General features: G+C 47.3%; 1 protein-coding gene and 1 long non-coding RNA gene across 9 annotated transcripts in view; one reads left to right on the top strand and one right to left on the bottom strand.

Moving 5' to 3' along the window:
* Positions 1 to 16,413, bottom strand: part of LOC125626421 (uncharacterized) — a 170,085-nt gene that overhangs the window by 6,617 nt on the left and 147,055 nt on the right. The gene's annotated exons all lie outside the window — the stretch shown is intronic.
* IDO1 (indoleamine 2,3-dioxygenase 1) overlaps positions 1 to 16,413 on the top strand; it is a 65,211-nt gene that overhangs the window by 45,204 nt on the left and 3,594 nt on the right. For 4 of the 8 annotated variants that reach the window (XM_075123467.1, XM_048829350.2, XM_048829349.2 and 1 more), the window contains 8 exons: positions 10,098 to 10,193; positions 10,287 to 10,406; positions 10,929 to 11,047; positions 11,661 to 11,675; positions 12,590 to 12,689; positions 13,371 to 13,488; positions 14,596 to 14,647; positions 15,606 to 15,943. In XM_075123467.1, the coding sequence (XP_074979568.1) occupies positions 10,128 to 10,193; positions 10,287 to 10,406; positions 10,929 to 11,047; positions 11,661 to 11,675; positions 12,590 to 12,689; positions 13,371 to 13,488; positions 14,596 to 14,647; positions 15,606 to 15,943 (928 nt within the window). In that variant the 5' untranslated portion in view covers positions 10,098 to 10,127. Of the gene's footprint in view, positions 1 to 5,524; positions 5,655 to 10,097; positions 10,194 to 10,286; positions 10,407 to 10,928; positions 11,048 to 11,660; positions 11,676 to 12,589; positions 12,690 to 13,370; positions 13,489 to 14,595; positions 14,648 to 15,605; positions 15,944 to 16,413 lie in introns of all 8 variants that reach the window. The other 4 variants (XM_048829345.2, XM_048829344.2, XM_048829346.2 and 1 more) reach the window with 2 other exon arrangements.

The raw sequence follows: 16,413 nt of genomic DNA, 5'->3' as shown, positions 1-16,413 counted from the left end.
TATTAAAAGTGATCTAGGTCTGTGCTTCTCAAGCTATCTGATGTGGGGGACCGGCATTTTTTGTCGTCGTCCCTCCCCCCCGATGTGCATGCAACCGGCAGCTGATTGTTTGTGGAGCGGCACCGGTCCACGGACCACCACTTTGAGTAGCGCTGGTCTAGGTCACTCAGCGATCTGCTCGGAGATTTGTTTTATTCGAGGCCATTGATGCACTTAATTTTTTACATCATTGCCACTCATATCTGCAAACTACGTACCACCCCCCCAATTTATCATCACAAAAATAGCATGGGGCCAAAAACCAAATCTCCCACTAGAAAGAAAAAACACCACAACTCACTGGCTGATGACTTCCCATTTCAAGATAGGTCTACAATTATACAATTTTACAGTAACACTTTGGGCACATAGGACAATTCTGCAGAGACTTTCAGCTTTAACCCTTCGAGGCTATTTCCACGCAACTTTCCTGGCTATAGAAATCGAATAGAGAGTGGGGAGAACCGTTTCCCTGAAGGGAATGGCTGGAATTGGTTCCCTCTGGATTCAGAGTAGCAGCCGTGTTAGTCTGTATCCTCAAAAAGAAAAGGAGAACTTGTGGCACCTTAGAGACTTACCAATTTATTTGAGCTTAAGCTTTCGTGAGCTACAGCTCACTTCATCGGATGCATTCAGTGGAAAATACAGTGGGGAGATCTATATACACAGAGAACATGAAACAATGGGTGTTACCATACACACTGTAACAAGAGAGTGATCACTTAAGGTGAGCTGTTACCAGCAGGAGAGCGGGGGGGGGGGGGGGGGGGGGGGAGGAGGAGGAGGGGGAAACCTTTTGTAGTGATGATCAAGGTGGGCCATTTCCAGCAGTTGACAAGAATGTCTGAGGAACAGTGGCAGGGGGAGGGAGGTTATTCAAGCCTAAGTTAACTGTATCCAGTTTGCAAATTAATTCCAATTCAGCAGTCTCTCGTTAGAGTCTGTTTTTGAAGTTGTTTGTTTGTTGAAGAATTGCAACTTTTAGGTCTGTAATAGAGTGACGAGAGAGATTCAAGTGTTCTCCGACTGGTTTTTAAATGTTATTCTTGACATCTGATTTGTGTCCATTTACTCTTTTACATAGAGACTGTCCAGTTTGGCCAATGTACATGGCAGAGGGGCATTGCTGGCACATGATGGCATATTTCACATTGGTAGATGCGCAGGTGAACGAGCCTCTGATAGTGTGGCTGATGTGATCAGGCCCTCTGATGGTGTCCCCTGAATAGATATGTGGACACGGTTGGCAACGGGCTTTGTTGCAAGGATAGGTGCCTGGGTTAGTGGTTCTGTTGTGTGGTTCCTGGTGAGTATTTGCTTCAGGTTGGGGGGGGCTGTCTGTAAGCATGGACTGCCCTGTCTCCCAAGATCTGAGAGTGTGATGGGTCGTCCTTCAGGATAGGTTGTAGATCCTTGATGATGCGTTGGAGAGGTTTTAGTTGGGGGCTGAAGGTGATGGCTAGTGGCATTCTGTTATTTTCTTTGTTGGGCCTGTCCTGTAGTAGGTGACTTCTGGCTCTGTCAATCTGTTTCTTCACTTCAGCAGGTGGGTATTGTAGTTGTAAGAAAGCTTGACAGAGATCTTGTAGGTGTTTGTCTCTGTCTGAGGGGTTGGAGCAAATGCGGTTGTATCGCAGAGCTTGGCTGTAAACGATGGATCGTGTGGTGTGGTCTGGATGAAAGGTGGAGGCATGGAGGTAGGAATAGCGGTCAGTAGGTTTCTGGTATAGGGTGCTGTTTATATGACCATCGTTTATTAGTACCGTTGTGTCCAGGAAGTGGATCTCTTGTGTGGACTGGTCTAGGCTGAGATTGATGGTGGGATGGAAATTGTTGAAATCATGGTGGAATTCCTCAAGGGCTTCTTTTCCATGGGGCCAGATGATGAAGATATCAGTGTAGCACAAGTAGGGGCGTTAGGGGACGAGAGCTGAGGAAGCGTTGTTCTAAGTCGGCCATAAAAATGTTGGCATACTGTGGGGCCATGCGGGTACCCGTAGCAGTGCTGCTGATTTGAAGGTATACACTGTCCCCAAATGTGAAATAGTTCTGGGTGAGGATAAAGTTCAGCCACCAGGTTTGCCATGACATTATCGGGGAGAGTGTTCTTGACGGCTTGTAGTCCATCTTTGTGTGGAATGTTAGGGTAGAGGGCTTCTACGTCCACAGGATGGTGTTTTCAGGAAGATCACCGATGGATTGTAGTTTCCTCAGGAAGTCAGTGGTGTCTCGAAGGTAGCTAGGAGTGCTGGTAGCATAGGGCCTGAGGAGGGAGTCTACATAGCCAGACAATCCTGCTGTCAGGGTGCCAATGCCTGAGATGATGGGGCATCTAGGATTTCCAGGTTTATGGATCTTGGGTAGCAGAATACCCCTGATTGGGGTTCCAGGGGGTGTGTCTGTGCGGATTTGTTCATGTGCTTTTTCAGGGAGTTTCTTGAGCAAATGCTGTAGTTTCTTTTGGTAAAACTCAGTGGGATCAGAGGGTAGTGGCTTGTAGAAAGTGGTGTTGGAGAGCTGCCAAGCAGCCACTTGTTCGTATTCCGACCTATACATGATGACGACAGCACCTCCTTTGTCAGCCTTTTTGATTATGATGTCAGAGTTGTTTCTGAGGCTGTGGATGGCATTGTGTTCTGCACGGCTGAGGTTTTGGGGCAAGTGATGCTGCTTTTCCACAATTTCAGCCCGTGCACGTCGGCGGAAGCACTATGTAGACATCCAGTCTGTTGTTTTGACTTTCAGGAGGAGTCCACCCAGAATCCTTCTTTTTGTAGTCTTGGTAGGAAGGTCTCTGTGGGTTACTATGTTGTTCAGAGGTGTGTTGGAAATATTCCTTGAGTCGGAGACGTCGAAAAAAGGATTCTAGGTCACCACAGAATTGTATCATGTTCGTGGGGGTGGAATGGCAGAAGGAGAGATCCCGAGATAGCCCAGCAGAAGAATCTGTCCTAAGAGTATAGTTGGATAGATTAACAATATTGCTGGGTGGGTTAAGGGAACCACTGTTGTACGTAGACAGTCTCTACGTAAAAGAATAAATGGACACAAATCAGATGTCAAGAATTATAACATTCAAAAACCAATCGGAGAACACTTCAATCTCTCTCATCACTCGATTACAGACCTAAAAGTTGCAATTCTTCAACAAACAAAACTTCAAAACCAGACTCCAACGAGAGACTGCTGAATTGGAATTAATTTGCAAACTGGATACAATTAACTTAGGCTTGAATAGAGACTGGGAGTGGATGGGTCGTTACACAAAGTAAAACGATTTCCCCATGTTTATTCCCCCCCCCCCCCGATGTTCTTGTCAACTGCTGGAGATGGTCCACCTTCATCATCACTACAAAAGGTGTCCCCTGCTCTCCTGCTGGTAATATCTCACCTTAAGTGATCACTCTCGTTACAGTGTATATGGTAACACCCATTGTTTCATGTTCTCTGTGTATATAGATCTCCCCACTGTATTTTCCACTGAATGCATCCGATGAAGTGAGCTGTAGCTCACGAAAGCTTATGCTCAAATAAATTGGTTAGTCTCTAAGGTGCCACAAGTCCTCCTTTCCCTGTGGATTGCAACGCAATATGGCAGGTTTCAGAGTAACAGCCGTATTAGTCTGTATTCGCAAAAAGAAAAGGAATACTTGCAAGGTAACCTATTTCCCCTTGGTTTTTCCTCCCCCCCCCCCCGAAAGACGTTCTTGTTAAACCCTGGATTTGTGCTGGAAATGGCCCACTTTGATTATCACACACATTGTAAGGAGAGTGGTCACTTTAGATAAGCTATTGCCAGCAGGAGAGTGGGGTGGGAGGAGGTATTTTTTCATGCTTTGTGTGTATAAAAGATCTTCTACACTTTCCACAGTATGCATCCGATGAAGTGAGCTGTAGCCCACGAAAGCTCATGCTCAAATAAATTGGTTAGTCTCTAAGGTGCCACAAGTCCTCCTGTTCTTAACGCAATATGAAATTTCCCCTTCGCTGACGTCCTCTGTTCATTTTGCATGCAGCACTGCCACCCTGTGGCCAAAATGAGCACTGTAGTGAATTACGGACTAACAGCTGCTGCTCTGAAACCTGTCATTTTGGAAGTGTATCGGCAAAAAGAACAGGAGGACTTGTGGCACCTTAGAGACTAACCAATTTATTTGAGCATGAGCTTTCGTGGGCTACAGCCCACGTCATCGGATGCAGTCTGAGACACAGAAATGGTCAAGCACTTCCTGTGAAGAATCAGATAACATTTGCCCGAAGACGACATCAACACTTGGAAGCGCTGCAGCATTGTGTGCACACTCACTACAGCAATGCGAGGGATTCTTCTGTTGCTGCAGTTAATCCACCTCCCCAAGAGGAGGGTGCTAGGTCCACGAAGAAAAATTCTTCCGCTGATCTAGAGCTGCCTACAGCAGGGGTCAGATCAGCATAGGGCTCTCTGGGTTCGTCTACACTACCTCTTAGGGGTGTTGATTTTTCGTACCCTTGAAAGTCTGCAACAGAGCTGCTTTTCAAAGCCTGATGTAAAGTGACCTGTTCGCATAGGCAGAGGTGAAAATAGCTCGGAGAGATCTGCTAATCAAGACAAATTGGGTCTGGGTCAGAATTCATATTTAAATGCCAATAGAAACAGCACCTGGAAGGTGTTTGCTCCCCTAACTGTGGGGTGGCTCAGTTATTTGGAAGTAACTCAGCTGAAGTCCCAGGGGGCCGAGGTAAAACCAGGGTCCGGATCACTTGCCCATTAACATGGCTTCTCTTACAAGGCATGTTATGGTACATCAAACATTTTCAACAGTCCTTGAACATAAACGTGCTGTGCCTGCCAGTTGCCAGCCAAATTGAACCCACGTTGTCCAAAAGGAATTTGTCCAGGAATTCTGCCTTCCTAAATTCCCTCCCCAACACCCCCCCCCCCCTTCCTGCCCAGTCTTTTCTTATATTGCTGCACCCTATTTAATAGTTGCCATAGCCCATCTCAGAAATGACTGCTCTTCAGAGATGGTGACTTCACAGGAAGTCTGTTAAGCTTGCAACACCCTGTGACCCTTCAGGATGAAAGGTACCAAGACAACCATCGTTGGGAAATTGTGTCTGGGTGCCATCAAGTTGTTCCATATTTATTAGCCTGGAGAGAAAGACAAACTGACTTTAACCCTGCCCTAAGGAACGAATGCCTTGTGATCAGGACCATTTGCATCGAAAGATTATTACACGCTACATTTGGTAAGGGATCGATTCAGCTCTGTTACTTCTCAAACCTCATGAGTAAAGAGAAGCATTAAGAGGAGGAAGTGATACTATTTTCAATTTGCTGGCTACACAACGGAAAACAGAAAATAAGCCATCAGGTGATTTTGATTGGGGAACAAAAAAGTCCCCCCATACATTACAACCTATTTAAACTCCAAAGAGCAGGCAAGTAAATGAAAAGACAGGGCAGTTTCTACTCCTGATAGAGCGATAATTTCTCACTGCTCAGGGGCTGATGGGCAGGGAAATTAAGAAGCTACATCACAGGCATGGAACATGAAGACAAAAGCGAGAGTCTGCAGAACCTGGAGAAGTTTCATGTTTCAGAAGAATATGGCTTTGTTCTCCCAAACCCACTGGTAAGAGTTCTAGGATTACAGTGGCAAGTTAAAATTTTACGCAGCACATTGGCCTGGTCTGCTAAACCGATAGAGCAAAATATATTTGCTCTATATGGCAACATAAAAATATTTGCTATTATTATTTATTATATAAAGTAACTGCTGCTTAGCAATTATTGCAATTTTATATGCTAATTAAGTGCTCATTAGAGTATGTGTAATACACTATTGTTTAAGGAATGGTGTGTGTAAAACATATTTAATGCTCTAAGTAATATGTATATTTTAGTAATTCATTTCTAACTAAATTAAACAGATATTTAAGGCTTCAGAGTGACACAGAGAGAGACTTACCTGAGAGCTTGTATGCAAAGTCACAGTGTGAAGCACTGGAAACAACTCCAATAGGGCTGTGAGCTCTTTTTGCTCAGAATATCTCCAGGTTGAATAATCAATGGGTTTTGTTGTCTGCTACTGTCCAATTTTTAAGTTCTCAGAAATTGTACACAGTTTGTAGCTATGGTCAGGCACGACTCTGTATCACTCCAAGAGTCCTAGACCATTGTGATATCAGAAGTAACAAGTTACCACCCTTACTCTTCAGCTACTTTCACGCAGCAATTTCATTATTTGTACGAGGGAGACCGCACAGATGGTGGATTTCTTGGTTCGGCCGCCAAATCCATGTGACAAATATCCCAAATGCACAGACCCCCTCACCGCAGCGCACAGCCCTCATTCACCACCCATGTAACACCACAACCAGCACATACAGTCACGCAAACGTCACGCTAAAGCTGAGAGTGTTTGAGAGTCAGCCTGAAGTGTTGGAAACAGCCTCAAGCCTGGCTGAGTGCTCTTCTTCTTTAGAATGGCGCCAGGTTCCATCATTACTGGGATTCATGGTCTGTTTCAAACATTAGCCAAAACAATGGTTGAGAACTTACAAAAAATAAAAAGCCCACATCCAAACAAACACACCTGACTTTCACATTATACCTTAAACTAGGATCTGAAAGCCTGTCCTGTCACAGGGGTATCATTTGCTATCAGCTACACACTTGCAGTTGGTTTAAGAGACTCAGTGGATGAACTGAATATTCTGTGAAATCCTTTATACATTTAGGGTAGCAGGCACCTACATCCTTTATTTTCAAAAGGCACCTTTGACTTGAATGGGGCCTAAGCATTTCGTGTTTCTTGGTCCCTTCTGGCCTTACACGCTAAACTATTAGATCATCCCCCCTGACCGTCTGTATCTCACAAGCCATTATTTTTTAGCCAGGTAACCCTATGTTACCCCAAACACTTTAGTCAGACCAGACAATTTCAGTCCGCAGGAGACTAAATGGTGGACCCCAGGGAAAGAATGGGAGAGACCAAGGTACCACCACTGACTTAGGGCCTGCAATGGCAGGGAATGGATTCGATATACCCAGATAATTGGAGGAAGCGACCCGCACACCCACACATGGCGGAGGGATTTTTGCTTTCCAAGGTCCCTGAAAGTCTGACCTGGGAAAAAATTCCTTCCAGACCCCCACATTGGGGCGGGGATCGGTTAGACCCTGAGGTCTGAGCAAGACCCATCAGCCCCTATCTGGAAAGAATTCTTTGTACCGCTTCAGACCACCCATCCCCCTTCTCCAGCTAATCTCTGATGCTTCACAGAAAAGGAGGAAAAAAGGGGGAAGAAAAAAAAAAGCAGCATACATCTGGCCAATTGGGGTAGGTGCGTGTTCCCTCCTGACCCCTGCAGGGAACAGGCTGAATCCTGAAACATGAGATTTGATTACCACCGTCTTAATGCAGAGCTGTAAGCATTATGAACCCATTGCTGGCAATGCAGGCAATCCCATTCTCCCCATGAGGAAAGGAGATGTATGAATCCCACTGTTCATTCAGATTCTAAGGCCAGAATGGACCAGCCTGACCCCCTGCTCACAGATGCTTTATTCCAGCTGCTGGGAGAAATTCCATGGCCTATCTTTTAACAAGATAGATACTTCAAGGTTGAATTTAAGATGAACTTATTTAATCACCCTCACAACCAGGAAATTACATCTGCTTCCAGCAATGGTGATTCCACCCCCTCCCCTGCTAAGATCTTTCATTATTTAAAGTAAAATTAACTTCCTGCCACTGATTCTTGTTATGCTTGTGTCAGAGGTTGAAAAGCCCCTGCTATGACACTGGTGATCGCTGTGTATAGATACGGTACTTTATCAAAGAGAAGGTAGACTAAATCAATTGAGAGAGGACTTGAGCTCCTTAAGCCTCATTGGGACTGGAAAACCAGCTTTGCAAAGTAAAGCAGACTGATGGGACACTCTACAAATACGTTCACATGGTCATAACAGGCCAGATTCCGATTTCATTCCAGAGGAAGTCAGGAGGCGGCCCCACATCTTGCGCAACATGAGATCTGGCCTCAGAATCTAGCAGCGGACAAGGGGAGGTTGTCACATTTATTTATTGCCATGACAGTCCAGATTTTAAAATTGTGTACATTACATACAGTTCAAATGGCTTGTTTTTAATACTTATCAAGGGAACTTACATGGACTGAAATTTTTGACTTAAAACACCTGTCGTGAATACACGTTGTACCTCAGAGCATCCCTAGAGGCTTGCTGTGATTGTACAGTGAAGTTTCTACAAGATCAAGATGACCAGCAAGCAGAGCAGAAACTTGGAAAGCTCATGAGCGACATAATTATCAGTAATAGATTGAAGTATCACTTCATCATGGGCTATATGAGAAACATAATTCAACTTGTTTTATTTTCCAACACAATGCCATCTCTGTTCTCTCTGCACTTCCTTTTTATTTGTGTCTGTATCATTTTCAAACCGCCAAAAAAAGGGTTTTCAACATGCCAGTGAGAGGGGAAAAAGCCACCAAACTATTTCTCCTAAATTTATATATTTGAGCACAAATCGTGCAAAAATTCTGTAGAAATAGTGCCTTATTGTAGTATGACATCCGGCCAAATTTGGGGCTCCACAAACATACAGTGAGAGATCAATAAATAGGAAGACGTGCATCTAAGCCTCAGACCTACGTGCAGAGCATGCTAAAAAGCACCATCAGGCCATGGTGGTTTTAAAATGGGAGTTTCCCCATCAATAAGTGAATAAAACCAAAATGTTTGTCTCGCATGATGCTTACGTAGCGTCTGACTGATCCCAAATTAGATGCATCTGTCAAGCATGATTGCTTCATCTGTCTGTTCTCATTACACCGGCCAAACCGAATTGCCCATGCCCAGGGAGCATGGTTGGACAAGCGAATATGTTGTCTGCCACTTGATTAAATGGAATTTTGATTTGTAAAAAATAATAATAAAAAATTCTTCACAGCTGTCTGTGTTTTACTCTGACAGTTCATCATCATTAGCTGAAAGGGGGAAGAGGCTGCAGAGGCCAAATATTCCAACTGTATTTCAAGGCGCACTATTATTCCCTGCTCCCCCCAACATGCCCCTTTGAATGCCCACTGCATGTTCGCTGGCCTCCAAGCCGATATGCTGGAGCTGAGGACTAGTGGCAAGGCACGAAGAGTGTGCCTACGCTGCAATTAAAAACCCCCACGGCTGGCCCATGCCAGCTGACTCAGGCTTGGCCTAAGAGGCTGTTTAATTGCAGTGTAGACTTTTAGGCTCAGGCTGGAGCCCTGGCTCTAGGATCCTGCAAGGTGGGAGGATACCAGAACTTGGGCTAAGCCCAAACATCTCTGCTGAAATTCAACAGCCTCTTACACGTATGGCTGGCCCTTGCCAGCTGTCTTGGGCTCGGGCTAATTGCAATGTAGACATACCCTCAGTCTTTAAAATAGCTGAACTTTGCTGTAGCAAAGACAGAAGCAGGAAGAACTAGCTGCCCATCCAATATTCAGGCCCTAGGCCTCATGAGAGTCTTTCCAGTTATTCTTCCCTTGGCAAGAGAATGAGCAGCACTCCCACATTTTGTGACCAGGTCTGTTCGGACCACAGCTCCCACGGAGATGCTGGGCAGGGAGAATTGGGAACGGGGTGGGACCAAGAGGGAAGGGATCGCTATTTCCAGCTCTCCCCTAAACTCAGGTTCTCTTGGCGAGGACATCTCCGGAGGAACGTTCTGCTCTCCAAAGGGCCGGAATTGCCAGAGGGCTCCTGGCCACAGCCAATTGCTCAGCCCCCACAACTGGGGCCAGATTTTCAGCAGCGCTCTGTGCCCAATGGGTATCCAGGATGCCAAGCTCTTTTGAAAACCTGGCCTTCAATGGCCTGCAGCTGAACTCGCACGTCTCCCGCTGGAGTGCCGGGGGAGAGTCAGTGGGAGTTCTGTGCTGATCTGGGAAGGCCTGTGAGCGGGCATGTGGGATTCTACTTGGTTCAGACCCAGAAGGAAGCTGGGTTGCAGCAGAGAAAACATTCTGTCGTGAAAAGGAACGCCCTAATTTTGATTTCTTTCATACAGACAGAACTGCCAGATTATTACGCTCCCTGGATGGATGTCGCAGCCAACCTGCCCCACCTGATAGAGGGACATCAGCTCCGCAGGGAAGTAGCAAAGGTTCGATATGTAACCTGCTGCGTGCAGCGCCGGTTAGCTAACTCGCACAGCCCCGGGGCTGTGCTAATGCATTAATGCCTTTTCCCCTCATAGATGCCACTGCTCAGCACACAGTACCTGCGAGGACACAGGCAGCTGCGCCTGGCTCGCCTGGCTCTCGGCTTCATCACAATGGGATACGTGTGGCAAGGAGGCAGCAGACAGACAGTGAAGGTCAGCGCCTTTATTACCCTCTGCTATTCTACATCCTGATCGTGCAGCATCAACGATGCTAAAACTCAGTCCCTGGCTTGGCTCCCATTTCACTAGGGCGGGTCAGAGACTGAGGAGCAAGTGCTGGGGAATGTTACTAGCCCACCCACCTGTAAAGCATGCGATGCTCAATAACATGCAGCTCTCTTCCCCTGTGCTGCATGAAGAGCAAGCATCAGGAAGCCCAGCTAACCACCCACCCTCTGTCCCTGAAGAGGCACACAAACTGCGGAAAAAAGCATGATCACTGAGCCTGGGGACCACCCTCTTGAACTGGTTTGTCAATATAAAGACAGTTGGTGAAAAGCAGGGACTGACAGTGCCCTCGGTTCACAGTATCCCACTTGGCACTGATCTGCAAAATTGCCTTTGTTAGGAGCAGAGTTTCCATCCCAACATGGTGAATTTCCCCAGGTTCTCCTCTGTTTCGCTGCCCAGCACAGTAACCTTCTGCTGTTATTGTAACACTCTTGTTTAACCTAGATCCTTCCTAGAGTGCTTGCAGTGCCTTACTGCACGATCTCAGAGCTTCTCGACCTGCCGCCCATCCTCGTCTATGCAGACTGTGTTTTGGCAAACTGGAAGAAAAGAGACCCCTGTGGGTATGTAGAGCTCCGGGATGACCTCTCTCAGACGCCACAGCGCTTTATATATAGTAGCGCCCCCACCCCCGCCCTGCACCGGTTGGATGTGTACGCCCGCAGGTCTCACTTGTCGGTCACGCCCAGATCAGGTCACCTGAATGCATATAAACGCATTACAGTGACCCCGGTCGGCGCAATCAGACGGGTGCTGTCCAGACGCTTTCACCTGCTGGTGCTACGTTAACTGATCCAGGCATCCTCCTGTCTGGTACAAGCCTCCTCATAGGACATTTCAGTTACCGACTGCTTAGACACTTCGAGCTCTGGCAGTGGCGGGGTGAGACACTGTGTGACCCCAAGTAGGGGCTGCTCTCTTCAGACTGCTGAACCCAGATATAAAGGTAATTTCCCACCCTGAGCCCCCATCTGTGACTGGGTGCTCGACACCCCACGGTCTATGCAGCCTCGTTGGCTGGGTTGTGACCCCTTCCTGTCTAACCCTGACAACCCATGTCATGGCCACTCAACGGCGCTGAGTTGTTCTCACTTACGCAGTTTTAAAATCTTTCCTCCTTCTCACTGCTTTCTTTTTTCTTCCTCAATTGCTGCTCCGCCCCGGCTGTGCCTGGAGACCCCTGAATGTTGAGTAAGTAGATCTGTTTGTCTTGGCGAACGACAGGACTGTAGAGCACTGTACCCGAGTGACCCAAGGAGACGTATGCACTATTTTGAGCGTGCTGGGTAACTGCAGCAGGTGGGAGGGGTGGGAGCGGCTAGCCACCCCAAGTACATGGCTAGCTTGTTGGACGGGTCCGCACTCGGTGCAGCACCCCCATGGCTACATTCTGTTCTTAGCATGCTAACGCCGATCAAGCTCGTGTGGGTAGGTCTCCACGAGCTGGAGTCACGCCTCCAGCTGGAAGTGCAGACACACCCGGGAAGGTATGGTGAGAGCAAGGAAAGGAAAGAAGGCTTGGTCTTATGGCTACAGCAGCATCCCCAACTCAACCTGTGCAGACTAACAAAGTGCACCACCAACCCCAAACAGGTTGAGGGATCCTCACCTCTGTGTTTCAGCTTTTCCATCATAAAACTGGGATAAAACTACTTTTGGTGGGGAGAGAGGGAGGCAGGGATTGATTAGTTTATGCTCATGGAGTGACTTGTATGAAAGAGTACTAGCGTCGTATAAATAGATATGGGAAAGAAACCAACCATTCAATTCTGCAGGGTAGTTTAGCGAGCATGTGCAAATGTGCACACATCACCTTACAGAGCCATTTCTATATGTCAGCCTCAATGCGTGTTATGGAACCTAGTTCAGATTTGCAAGTGTTTTGCTTTTCTACATGCATCTTTCATCTGAAGAGCTGGCAATCTAGCTGCACACAGAAGTCACTGCAGGTTTTCCTTTGGATTCCACACGAGCTTCTGGTTAATGATATTTTTAGATTGCACAGTTCTCCTTGGATACAGTTTCTCAGCATCAGCTACAAATTGCTATTACAATGAGGTCATTTTACTGACCTAGCCCTGGGGAATGTATCTATCTTCCCTTAGGAATCTGGACATCCTGTTTTCATTCCCTGGAGGGGACAGCAACAAAGGTTTCTTCCTAGTCTCTCTTCTTGTTGAAGCAGCAGCAGCAACTGGAATCAAGGTACAGAGTCCTAATGAAACAGTCCAGTTGTGAGCGAGCAAGCCCCTGCCCTGCTAAGTGTTGCTTACAAACTCAATTTAGTTTACCTCACAGGAACATAGCATTCTGTCTAGTAGATTCTAGGGCGGTTTAAAGTGAGCAAAACACGTCTGGGACGTGATGACCAAGTACAAGTGCAGGTTTTTCCACCATCCATCTAAACCCTTATGTTTTAGAAGTCACTTTGCACCCTTCACCCAGCAGAGGCAGAGATCCTTTTCTTCCTCATTTGCCCACAGACGGGAGTCCCCCCTCACAAACAAGAGCAAATGGGTCCCAAACCTCAGTTTGCTGTTAGCTGTGTTATTTTCCACCCTTCCCTGCTGTTGCTGACTACTGGAGTAGCCTCAGCATCCCTCTGCAGGGTTCTAGCTGCAGAGCTGTGGAGAAGGGGTTTGGACACCATTCCTTTAAGAGGATGGCATTATTTATGACCCCACTGTAAGTGAACCCCTGCCAAGGAGGCACCGGGCCAAGGAGGCACCAGCTTCATTCCCCGCCAATCCCCGTGATGGCTCCTGCTGGAGAACCCTACAGTATCGCAGCTGGGAGTGACCTGGGACTCTCCGTAGTCTCTTTCCTCAGAAAGTCTGAGCCTGGTGTTCTGGATACCAAGAGTGTTTTTCCCCTGTTCCCTTTAAGGCAATCCCCATGATCATCAATGCCATATTGCACCATGACCGTTGCTCCTTAGAAACGGCACTGCAGGATGTGGCCTTGTCTATATGCAAGATGCGTGAAGCTTTCAAACTAATTCACGGTAAGTGCTTTGACTGGATAGCTGCGCTTGTGAATTCCAACCAAAAATCCCACAACAAAATTTATATTAATGCAACAATCAATCCCCATTTTATTACTTCCAGATAGAGAGACCCCCCAACAGTTTGTAATTAGGAGTAAAATATTCAGGCTCCCTGAGTCTGTTGCAGAGTCTCCTTTGTGGTCAGATAGGCAATTAGAACAAGTGTGGAATGGTTCCCAGGGATATATGGAGTTTGGTGCTGATTGAGGAAGCTCCTGCATCCTTCCCACATGTCCAAGACTGGGCATCTGCACAAATTATTTCAGCCAAAGAACTAATTTCCTGTCCCTAAAGACATCCCACAGAGTGCTCTGCTGAAATGAGATGCACTTTATTCTAAGCTTGTCTCACCAAATACACGTTTTAGCACGTATGCCAGTCAGCATGCCCGTGAGAGGGATCGCAGGGACAAGTAATAGACAGCAACATTGTTACACACGGAAATGAGCAGGAGATGGAAGTTCAGAACTGGATCCACATCACTAAATTCTGTACACGAGTTACCATCCCCAGTGCTAAAGCCATAGCATGATGCCGTCTGGGCATTCTTATGCCAACCACTTTGGCTCACTAAATGAAGCGAACTGCAAGTACCACTAACTGACAGTAGCATTACTTCACTCAAGTTGCCCAAATTATTTGTGGGCAAAGGATGTCTGCAAACCACTCCCTGTGCATGGCTGGGGCAGAGCCCTGCCTGGCAGGAGGAGAGGGCTGCTGCATAGCACCGCGGAACGACGCGCCAATCTTCTGTGCCGGCAGCAGAGCCAGATCCCAGTGGGCCGCCAATGGATTGTACTTTATTCTGTGGAGAGGCCAAGCAAGCAAGGGGCTCCCCTGAATGTGATCACTCAAGTTTGTGCAGTTCAAGAGTAATGGATGTATTTCTAAAATGTCTCATCAGCCAAAACAGATTAAATACTTTAAACCAATCAGGAAGGGACACATGGAATCTCTCCAAACCAAATACTATCGGAAAAGCCAGGATTCTAAGGGTTCATGTCACACGTTGCTTATGACTCCACTGCGCTCGTTAACCTGAATGAACGTTCCGTCTCTCCACAGAGTGTGTAAATCCAGGAGCTTTTTTCAGATCCCTTCGCATCTACCTCTCAGGGTATGTACTTTCTCTGGGTCACTCTCTCTTATTAGGAACAGAGGCGTCACTAGACTGCATCAGACCAATACCCTGCCTCCCACAGCAGCCAGCACCAGATGGTGCAAGAAACAGCAATTACAGCATAACCTGCCTACTACGGAAAAAATTCTTCCCAGACCGCTCAGTTAGGGGTTGATCCTGCCCCAAAGCAGGGGGTTTGTAATTTCCAATTAGGGATAAGGAGGGAGAATGTATCCACTTGATATAGATAAAATGGAAAAAACAGCCATCATCATTAAGCAATAACATTTGCTCCATCATTTTATAAATGCACACTGAGTTCTCACCTCCCAGCAGGAGCGGGTATTTACCCTTCTGATTCCCCCTTCTGGAGGCTGCTGACACCAGCTCCGTTCCCTTCCTCCTTTGCTTGTCTAAGTCTCGCCCTCTCTGGCGAGCGGTGGCCACTTTACAAAAAACTGGACTAGTGAGCCGAAACGTAGGGGGATCAGATGTGCCGATATTAGGACCCTATTCCCCCCCCCCACACCCCCACCCTGATTTTTCACACTTGCTATCTGGTCACCCTACCGTGATACTACATGAGAAACTTGGCCCATCACATGTTGTATAAAGAACTAAGATGTTCCCAGCCCAGTCCAACAGGCACTGCCTGGAAGCCTGCATTGCAGCGCCAAGTTCCCCTTCCTGCAGGGGGCACAGCGCTTCCATGATGGGATAACTAGGGGGTGGGGTAGGCCTGGGTGGTGCTCAGGTCACTCTGAGTTAACAGGTTTCAGAGTAACAGCCATGTTAGTCTGTATTCGCAAAAAGAACAGGAGTACTTGTGGCACCTTAGAGACTAACCAATTTGAGCATAAGCTTTCGTCTGCTGTAGCTCACGAAAACTTATGCTCTAATAAATTGGTTAGTCTCTAAGGTGCCACAAGTCCTCCTTTTCTTTCTGAGTTAACAGAGCACAGATCTTGCATTGGGCGGCTTTACTGCCCAACCACTGTTTCCAGGAACAGCTGTCTGATCGGAAGTTACCTGTGCTGCAAGGCACTAGTATCTATCACCGTGGCGAGTCAAGCCACACAGAAACCCCAACAGACAGCACATTCAGGTCATGCTGCTGGTTCTCGCTTCATGTTTTTGGAACTAGCTGGAAGGACAGTTTCCTGATGCCGGAGGGGCTGGTGTACGAGGGGGTGTGGGACAGCCCCAAGCAGTTCTCTGGTGGCAGTGCGGCACAGAGCTCTACGTTACAGTGCTTTGACGTACTGCTAGGAATCCAGCACCGCGCAGCCCAGGGTAAGTGGCAATAGAGGCTGGAAGCTGCGGTTATTCTGGGACTAGTACACAAGCCTTTCACCAAGAGATCCCGTTTCTGGGGCACCAGCCACTAGACGATTATTCAGCAGGTTAGTCCAGAAGACTCATGCCAGACGCGCATGGGCAGGAGACCGGGGTCTCCCCACAAAGGGATTTCCCCACGGAACAGAACAAAAACAAACCTCACACGGGCCAGAGCCAGAAAACACAGTGGGGCCACCAGCCTCAGCTTAGCAACGTTATTAGCCCCGCGTGCGCACACCCCACTTGCCGGCTGCCTGGCCCACGTAACTCCGAAGGGCCAAACTCTGTCCGAGCCCACTGCTGCTCTAGTTTTCAGGGGGAATCGGTACTTCAGCAATAGTGCAGTCACTTCCCGGGGTAAGAGTTTAGAGCAGGGCACTGGAGTTGGGAGAGTCAGTCACCCATTTACATTAGCTTTTGTAAAT

Source organism: Caretta caretta, chromosome 26 (genome assembly GCF_965140235.1).
Source record: "Caretta caretta isolate rCarCar2 chromosome 26, rCarCar1.hap1, whole genome shotgun sequence".
Classification (NCBI taxonomy): Eukaryota; Metazoa; Chordata; order Testudines; family Cheloniidae; genus Caretta; species Caretta caretta.
This window is presented reverse-complemented; position numbering and strand designations above follow the sequence as displayed.